This window comes from Vigna umbellata, chromosome 5 (genome assembly GCF_029865625.1).
Source record: "Vigna umbellata cultivar VRB3 chromosome 5, Vumbellata_1.0, whole genome shotgun sequence".
NCBI classification, from domain to species: domain Eukaryota; kingdom Viridiplantae; phylum Streptophyta; class Magnoliopsida; order Fabales; family Fabaceae; genus Vigna; species Vigna umbellata.
In genome coordinates, this window is record NC_142169.1 from 61,195,573 (window position 1) to 61,205,457 (window position 9,885).

The following is a 9,885-nucleotide window of genomic DNA, read 5'->3' on the forward strand; positions in this document are numbered from 1 at the left end:
ACAATGTGGTAGAAGATATGTTATTAGTATTTTTGGTGGGTGCAAATCACAAGACAAGCAAGGTACAAGAAAAACATAATTAATCCTTGATTAGAAGATGTTTAATAAATAATGAAGGATAAATAGTTATTTTGTATAGTAATTTTGGTTATTGAAAATTGATAGTCGGCTAAGGGTAAGATTAAAATATGTTGTTGATGAAATCAAGACATGTAGTACAAGCTGTAATCTAAAGGCAATATGGCAGCGAGAATATCCAAATCCATAACGGTGTTAACGAAGAAAACTCACTCTATATCTTCTCTATTCTACTTTTAGCTTGATCTGCTATGAACGTTACGCTGCTTCACAATGGGTAACTTTTAGTTTCCATACAGAGCAAAAGAGGTTTGGTTGGACATGAAAACAAAAACACACTTACCTCTTCATCTTTTGTTTGCACTTATATTTCTTGCATTTCCTCACTCCTCCCCACTCCTATTCTCTGCTGCACTCACCGATCCGCAAGGTCAAATCCTTTTCCCTTCTCTTTTCATTTTTTCTTCTGCATTCACAGACTTATCTATGTATAAAACAGACAAACATCTATTTTCAATCCCTTCTCCTATTTAATTAAATAAGGAAATATCTTTTTAACAATCTTTTTACAACAACCTATGTGTTAGCATATAACCAGTCCGTTACCAGTAAGATAGTTACACATAGTCTATATTATCAAAAAGTTGATAAAAAAAATTATTAAAATATCACGGTCCAATTAAATAATATCTCTGCCTTTTAATAATGAAATATCAATTTCGGATATTTAAAATTCAGAAAAACAATTGTAGTGTGTTAGTGTAAACTTAAATGGAATAAAATAAATGAAGAAATATTTAGCGGAGTTTATTAGTGGTAATACAAGGGAGTATTTAACGGGTTTTATTAGTAATTATATAGGTAAACTCAAATGAGAAAATATTAATCATATTTTATTGGTAATATTTTGATGTTTTAAGAGAGAAATTATCAAGAGTTTAATAGATTGTGATTTGAGTTATATTTTATAATAATCAGAGATATTGTGACTCAAATGTAATATGGCTTATGGATTGTAATGTTTAGTTGACAAAAATACAAAGAAGTAAATAAGTTTTTTTACTGTTTTTTGCTAAATGATGATATAGAATAGTAAAATTGTTTAGATATCATTCAATCTTAAAATACTTATTTTATGTCATGTACTCATCGTAATTAGCAAGATGAATAGTTGATTCTGATCATACCACTTTTGTTAAATCCTTATAATAATATTTCCAATCTAAACTCATAAGAAAATAGGTTTATAGGTTTTTTTTTTTGTTTTTATATTGTCAATCTTAATCGTTTATTAAATAATGTCCGAGTTCCAACCCTAACAAAAGAAAAAGTTTTTATAAACCATTGATGATATGTATTTATTGATGATTAGATGTATTTTTGGTGTTATGTACGTCATACACTTATCCATGTTCTGTAAATATGTTATCACATGCAGCCAGATATAATAAACTAACACAAAATTAGATTAGACAATTCAAACCAATAGGGAGACTAAGCGCAGAAGTTAAAACATAGATTGGAAGTAGGTAGAGTTTACTAATATCTAGGTAACATGTATATGCATGTTATTAATCTCTGTCATAAGTAGAATAATACGTTTACCTTTGTCGTAGAAATTGGTTGCAGATCATATAATAATTTTCCAATCAAGTGATGGATAGAAAATTTGAGTAGCTTCACAAAGTTGTAGATTGAATGCTGTTTTGATACAGGTTCATGTGTGCTGAAGTTCAACACAAGCCAGTATGTGGCAATGGATGAGTGCGTCGAAGTGAAAGAGTATATTTACACGTGGGGTGAGGACGGGTTCCCGACCTCATTGTGCTGTCGAAATGCTCTCACGGTTGTGTCCAATGCGTTGGCCACACACGCACTGAGCTCGGGAGGACAAGTGTTCCTTTCCCAAGATCAATGGCAGCGTTGTTTGCAGTCATTTCACCCGCAACCAGGGATGTCACTTGATTCATGTGGCTTTGACAACTTTTACCGAGGAAGTTCCGTATGCTCTAACTTCATTTTGCAGGATGTTAGGACCCTGCAACCATACCAAGACGCATTGAGCCGGTGCTCCCACTTCGACCAACCTTTTGGTCAATCTTGTGCAGATTGTACCAGTGGAATATCGAACGTGAGAGATACTTTGTATTCTCAAGTTGAAAAACACAACAACGACATTGACAGAGCCATATGTGGGGTAGCAGCTATTGTTGGTCTTGCAGCTGGCAGACCAAATGATCCTCTCGTTGACAAATTTTTACTATGCTTGCCATCTTCAGCTTCAGGATCAGACAAGAGTAGTCATCTCATCTCTACCATTTTATTTTTTGAACCTAACATTAATAGGACCATGTGAGAGAATACTGACAAAAAGTGTTTTTGGGTCCCCAGGAGGATCTCTGTGGAAAGCCTTGCTGAGTGTGCCAGTAGTTGTGATTGTAACATTGATTGTGGTTATTATGGTGAAATGTTTGTCCAAGAAGAAGGGTCGTAAACCGGTTGACTTGCAAGACATCACTGCATGGTCTGGATTGTACTGGTTCAGCAAAACGGAAATTGAGAATGCCATGAATTATGGTGGTCGAAAGATAAGCCTTGGACGTGGAAGTGCAGGGCATGTATATAGAGGCGTTCTACCCAGTGGTCAAATAGTGGCCATCAAGCATTTAACAAAGAGTAATACCTCTGAGTCTTTCACTCGAGAAATTGAAGGCCTTTCAAGGCTTCGTCATCCAAACTTGGTTTGCCTCTTTGGCTGCTGCATTGAAGGGGATGAGAGATATTTAGTCTATGAATTTTGTGCAAACGGGAATCTTGCTCAACATCTCTTACGTAATGTCCTCTCCCTTAAATGGAAGAACTAGACCAAATATTTTATCCATACAAATGCATCTAAATCTTTGATTATCCCTTAACTGTTTTATATATATATATATGTCTCTATTTTTCAGGAAGAGACAGTCACTTGACCTGGGAAACAAGAGTGAGAATTTTGAGAGATTGTTCGTTTGCACTCAAGTACCTCCACCATCATATAGAAGGCTGTGTTGTCCATAGAGATATTAAGGCAAGTAACATGCAATGAAAATTTGAATATGTTGTATATTGCACTTGAAAACAACAAGCAAATACATGTACAATTGTTTTGGGTTAGCTCTATGATAATGCCTCTCACTGGTTCTAATTTTATAGCTTACGAACATTCTTTTGACTGAGAAATACCAAGCGAAACTGTCAGATTTTGGACTGTCAAAGGTGATGGGAATCAAAGAGAGCAAGGTTTTTACCGATGTAAGAGGAACCATAGGCTACATGGATCCAGAATACATGAGTAATGCCAAGCTAACGTGTGCCAGTGATGTATACAGTTTTGGTATTGTTGCTTTGCAAATATTGTCTGGACAGAAAGTCATAGAGTTGGATCTTGATGCCAGAGACCAGCTCACAAGGAAGGTACTTAAAAATATATTCATTATCATATTTCCATGCCATTCAATGATTCAACTAAAAATGAGATAATTTGAAATTTGTTTTGTAGGCAAGAGATGTGAGTATGGGAAAGCGCCCATTGTCTGATTTTGAAGACCCACGACTAAAAGGAAAGGTTGATAAGGCAGACTTCGAAGCCATCCTACAAATTGCAGTGTTGTGTGTTGCCAAATCAAGCAAAGGTCGACCAACCATTGAGGTAGTTTTTGATGAATTGGACAAGGTCTGCATGGACACAGAAACCAAGATGGTAAATATATATTTGTCAAGTTACTCCTAATCTCATTCTAACTATGTTTACAAATTAATGTGTCAAGCCCTTTTGTGCTAGTCCTTGCCTTGTGTTTATCAAATTTACATTTTTTTTTTTGTTGATGCAGAAGGTAAAGAAGGATGAGAGTTCATCATCAAACTCCACCCCCAGCTCCAAATCCTCCAAATCCTCCAAATCAGCTCCTCTTTGACATAAAGGGTATTGTGTTGTGTTGTTGTTCTATTAGTCTGTGAGATGAAACATGAAAATGTAGTGTAAATGGAATTAGAAAATGAAGATATATTACAAGTGATATACTGTTTCAGCATCTTACTATGGTACAAAATTGGGATCTCTTTCATTCACAGTGTGTTCTGCTGAACTACTGATCCGACCAAATGATTCATTTGGTGGGAAGAGAATCAAATCTATTGAGCAATCATCCAGATCTTAGATATATAAAAGGTGTTATTATAGACTTATAGTGATAGCAATTCAAATACACTTCTTTTCTTTTGGCTCTATGTATATTTGGATATTTAATAATGAAAGGACCAGAATGGAATAAACATAAATAAGATTGAATTGGATAATCTGTATGACTTTCTTGGCGTGAATTACTATCAATTGTAAATTGTTGATGTATTTACATATAATGATATGTATTTTTGGTATTTATAAATTCTTTCTTTATTAATTTACTAACAGATAAGTGATTTACACTGTTTAAATCTGGTTTATATTTTAAAAATCATTTTGCAAACATTAAAAATATAAACTCATGAATTTAGAATACGAAAAACATTTCTGACAAACTATTTTATAATTGTAATTGTTAATTGAAAAAAAAATTGTTGTACTACTTTCTCTTCTCTCATATCCATTATCATGTATTTATTTTGTTAAAAGTGATTTTTCACTTATTCTCAAGTGTAGTGTTAAGGATATAATTTTTCTAAATAATACTCTTCTAGTGTTGTTGACCAATAATAAAACAATAGAAAAAATGTGTGCAGGATCTAAAAGTTAATAGTTATGCCAATTAGTGATCAATTTGTGTTAGTTGTCAGAAAATTTGGACTTTAACTCCTTTTCTTAAATAAAAGAAATATTGGCACAAATTTGAAGTTTAATATCTCTATTTATGGTAAAAGAAAAATAAAAAACTCTCTACGCTTTTTTCATGTTTTATGAGAATGTGTGAATATCTTAATGCATCTAACACGAATTCAATTTCTACGAACAAAAAAAATTATAAAAGTATCACAACTTTGTTTTATCAATCTTAAAATAAATAATTATGGATAATGAGATAATTTTAATAAAATAGCTGTTTGGTTTAATTAGTCCATTTTTTTTTTTTGAGGTGTCAACACTCGACAATGTTCCAAAAGTTACAAAGCATTAATGGTAAAATTGATAATGTAAGATCAACCATCTTCAGGAATCATAGGAAGAATATGCCTCAGTCTCAAATGAAAATTATGATTATTAATACCAATGGACAACATTAGGTGTGTTGTCGGAGTTTTAGTTTTAGTTTTGTAATATTTAGTACCTCTTCAAGTTTACTACGTTAATCAATGTTAAAACCTAGATTTTACAAGATAGAGGAATTGCAAACTTTGATCAAATTATTTAGTCCTTTATAAAAATCATAAAGAAGTTTGGGCTAGTTGCATACCCAAACTTTGAGACAACTCGTGTAAGTGAGAATGATTGATAAATATATGTGAACCTTGAAAAGATGACATTTGACACATGATCTAACATTCTTCTAGTTAGTGCTACTAAAAAAATTATATTGAATCCACCAAATCAATAGGGATGGATATCCACAGCACGACGCAAGATTTAATTCTCACATATGCATGCATATATATGATGACAGAAGGAAACACAATAGAATTGCCAAAAATATTACATAACACAAAACAAAGATCACTATTTCCAATAATGTCAAGAATCTTCTATCGAAATTCACAGTTATTGTCTGTCTTTGTTCACGAACTAAAGGTAGATACAAAAAAAAAAATCCAAAACCTTCTAAAAGATAAGTATATAAGTGTGTAAATATTTGAGGTGTTATATGGTTGTTCGAGATTGTTTGAAAATAGCGGATAGCAGATATTGTTATCTTACTTATTTCACTCGACCATACGTATAAACAAACATTGACAGAAGTGTACAAAGCATGATATGATGCCGAATTAAGTGGTGACTGCAACCATGCAGACAAGGATAATCGATTTTTATGGTGAATGAACATTTGACTGTTGTTTTGGTTCCCTATTGCTGGTGTAATCTAAATGCATGCTGCTCCTTTCCTTGGACCTTATGCTGCTGCTGCCATTGTCTGAGTGAACAATATCACTACTGATTTGGCCGATTGAAATGTTCCCTTTTACGGTAAATAACATCACACCATCATGTTGCCACATCCCACTGCTACTTGAATTGGATGAAGGACTTCTCTTGTTGCTCCTCTTTTGCTTACTGCTCCTCTGATTTAACGAAGATTTCTTTTGCCTACTTTTCCTACTGATTGAGACGCGTCCATGATCTAAATAATCAATGGTGCTGCTCTTGCGGCTCGATTTGGAGCAGAGTCTCTTTACTGACTTCAGGACTGTAATTATGTTGGTTTTCATTCTCATAATATTCATACTCAGATTCTCAGGCGTCTTCACTTTCTTGTTATTTTTCACTAACCTGGTTTTTAGAAGATCCACTGTCATCGCTAGAAGAAGAGTATTCACCGGAGGAGCTATTGTTGTTGCCACCACCACCCTCTGGACAAGCAGTCGAAAGAAAACTCAGAGCAGTTACAACATCACTCATCAAAGGACGGGCTGCTGCTTCCTCCTGCAAGCACATGGCTGCTATTGCAACAACTTGGTTCAAATCCTTTTCTGGGAAATCATTTTTCAAATTTGGATCTGCCATATCTGGATATCTCTTTGGATCCCTAAATATGGGTTGTGCCTGCTCAATAATAATAAGGACAAATGTACATAATTAACCAAATACATATTGTTTCATATTCTCCTCAAGTCAACCTAAAACATTTTCCTTAGATACATTACCTCGTATAAATTTTCTGTTTTTCATCAATCAGAATCAAATCAAGTTTCACTTCCATAATTTTACATTAAAAAAAAAAACCCTAATTTGTAGATTACTTATTGTATTTTTTTATTGAAAACAATACTAAACTATAAAGAACTATGCGTGTGTCTCGTCTTTTTTCCACATTTTTTACTGTTTGGTGGAATTCCTGTAGGAACTATAACTCATTAAGAAACATAGTAAATTTTTTACAACATAATCAAAGTCCAAATTAAGGAGGTTGTTATAGGTATACCCATGAAACTAGATTCTGCTCATCGTGTGATCTTGTGGTGTCAACCGCACGCCGTCCAGTAATGAGCTCTAGCAAGACAACTCCAAAACTGTAGACATCTGATTTCAAGGTGAGGTTACCTGTTCTTACGTACTCAGGAGCACTGTAACCGTAAGTGCCCATAACTCTTGTGGGTACAATGTTCGCCTTATCGTTGCCAGCAAGTTTGGCCAATCCATAATCTGATAGTTTTGCATTGAAATCATCATCTAGCAAGATGTTTGCAGATTTCAAGTCTCGATATATGATTGCAGGGTTGGCCTTGTCGTGCAAGTACCACAATCCTTTCGCAGCATGTGATGCTATTTTCATTCTGCTGTACCAATCTAATGGAGGTTCATCTGGTCTCCTCTCTGTTACAAAACCAAGCACATGTTTTATTTTGGTTTTACAAGGTAACCTTTTACCAAAACTAACTAGGTAAGTCAATAAGCAAAATGACATTATACGAAAAAACAAGACAAAGATAATGTATTGTGGTCATATAATATATATAATTTGAGATGGAATATTCCAGTAAGGTGTGAGTATACCAAGAAGACGGGCTTCTAACGAGCCACCTGGCATGAACTCATACACCAAAAGACGTTGATCTCCATCAGCGCAATAACCAGTGAGTTTGACGAGGTTGTCATGGTTCAAGAGGCTTAACATCAAAACCTCAACCAGAAAATCCTTACATCCTTGCGCCCCATTTCGGTCAAGTTGCTTCACTGCTACCACCTGGGTAGGGAAACAAAACACAGTGTGAAATTGAATTCAATTGTTTTTTATGAACCAAAAATTGAAGGACTTGTGATATGACCTGCCCGGTTGCAGGAATTGTTCCCTTGTAAACTCTGCCAAAGCAACCTTCACCCATCAAACATTCTTGTCGGAAATTCTTCGTTGCAATTGCCAGTTCACGGAACGTGAAATTTTGCGCTTGAATATTTGAAGTGTCAACATTGTTTGGATCATCTGCCTTTGGTTTTTTCACGTCTACATTTCACCCGAGTGTTTAATTTTCAATCATTAGACCTTTCAAACAGCATTGTCTCTTACACAATATTTTGATTAAATGAATGACACAGAACGAAGTAAATTTGAATTGTTTGTGTTCATTGATCTTACCCGGAGGTTTTGTTGCTATAAAGTTTTCTTGGTGTTGTGTAGGCCCTTGCTGCTCCCTCCTGCTATTGCATTTCTTAGTCTTTGAAAAACACGGAAAACAATTCATTCTTGTAAATTTGTAGAAAGAAAAAACAAAAGGTGAAAGTAGGATTGTAGGTTGGAATATATATAGTGTATGTGGAGGTTTTGGTTCTAAAGAATATTTTCATTCAATCAAAGAATGGTTATGGTGATGCAAAGGTGAAAATGAAAGCCTCCATGAACTCTGGTTGAATTGAGCAATGGACGGAGGTTCCCCCAAGTGAGATTGAAGGACCCCGAGCAGAGGCTATAAATCAAAATGAAAGGGAAACAAACAGCAGAAGGTGAAAAGGAGGAGGAGTTAGGCATGCATGTATGAGAGGAATAGCAAAATGATGACGTTTTCTCAGAAGACTCGGAGAGAAAAAGGGGGAATTTTGGGTGGACATCATTATGAGCTGTCCCTTTTAGATGCCTTCCTACAAATGTGGAACTTATATTTCACTTTTCCTATATTGTCTTCCAATCCAACCATGCATGGCTAGCCTCTAACGTTTTCCTTTCGTTAATTATGGTTACATTTTGACTCCAATTCTATATCATCGTTTTTATGCCTAAAATATTTTTTTTTATTCTTATTATTTCGCATCTATGCCATACATAGATTTTAAATTTCAGTTTAAGTACAACTCCTGATTTTTTATTCCTCAAATTAGAATAACACAACGCAGTTACATAGAGTTCTTCAATTCAGTCTTTGAAAATGAAGTGAAATTTCTGGTTATATTTGACTATATTTAAAATGGTACTATATAGTTCATGCATGCTGAATTAATTTAAATGATTTATATTTCATTTTATATATAATATATATTATATATAAAAATCATTATAAATTTGTGATGAACATAAAGTATATTATTGTGGTGGGTTGAAAGTGTGTAAATGGTATTGAATTTGATGGTGCACATGGAACCAAATTTGGGCACGTGATGTGAGAAAGCTAAGGAGTAAACACGTCAAAAGAGTTCCCAATTGCAGTAAAGATGTGAATGGAACATAAAGACACTACTCTCTCTCGTACCTTTAAAGATATATATATGCTAAACCCCATCTCATTATACTCATTCTACTCCTCATCAAATCACATCATTGCTCTATCATTACCTTATCCAAACCTACACTCATTATTCAACTAATTCTAATAACTTTTTAGCTTTAATTTTTAATACTTTTCTTGTTTCTTTTTTCTTACAATTTTATAAATGAATTACATGCTCAATTCCTATACTAAGTAATCCTTGATGAGTGCATGAAAAATTCCTTGCTTTCGCACCTCTACAAGGTAAGAAAATGAATGGGAGAAACACAACCATCTAATATGGATTCAATAAGATTAGTTGAAGACGGATTAAACATGTTTGTCTCTCATTTTCCCTTTTTTAAAAAAAGTATTTTTGTATTGCCTATCTCAGAATTATCATGTTCTTGACCCACTTTCTTTTTTCTTACCCTGATCAAGGAGATT

General features: G+C 34.1%; 1 protein-coding gene and 1 pseudogene across 2 annotated transcripts; one reads left to right on the top strand and one right to left on the bottom strand.

Annotated features, from left to right (window-relative positions):
• The first annotated feature begins 399 nt into the window (after positions 1-399).
• LOC124837890 (putative receptor-like protein kinase At5g18500) lies at positions 400-4,031 on the top strand. The gene is made up of 7 exons (XM_088115909.1): positions 400-508; positions 1,794-2,375; positions 2,473-2,910; positions 3,030-3,145; positions 3,271-3,531; positions 3,617-3,817; positions 3,948-4,031. Exons 1-7 carry the CDS (start codon positions 400-402, stop codon positions 4,029-4,031), a joined length of 1,791 nt encoding a protein of 596 aa, XP_087972035.1.
• Positions 4,032-5,874: 1,843 nt separating this feature from the next.
• Positions 5,875-8,639, bottom strand: LOC124837973 (putative serine/threonine-protein kinase PBL25; annotated as a pseudogene). The gene is made up of 5 exons (XR_015779798.1): positions 8,337-8,639; positions 8,029-8,204; positions 7,757-7,946; positions 7,185-7,576; positions 5,875-6,805 (listed from the first exon to the last, which is right to left on the bottom strand). The product of XR_015779798.1 is annotated as a putative serine/threonine-protein kinase PBL25 (transcript).
• Positions 8,640-9,885: the final 1,246 nt, after the last annotated feature.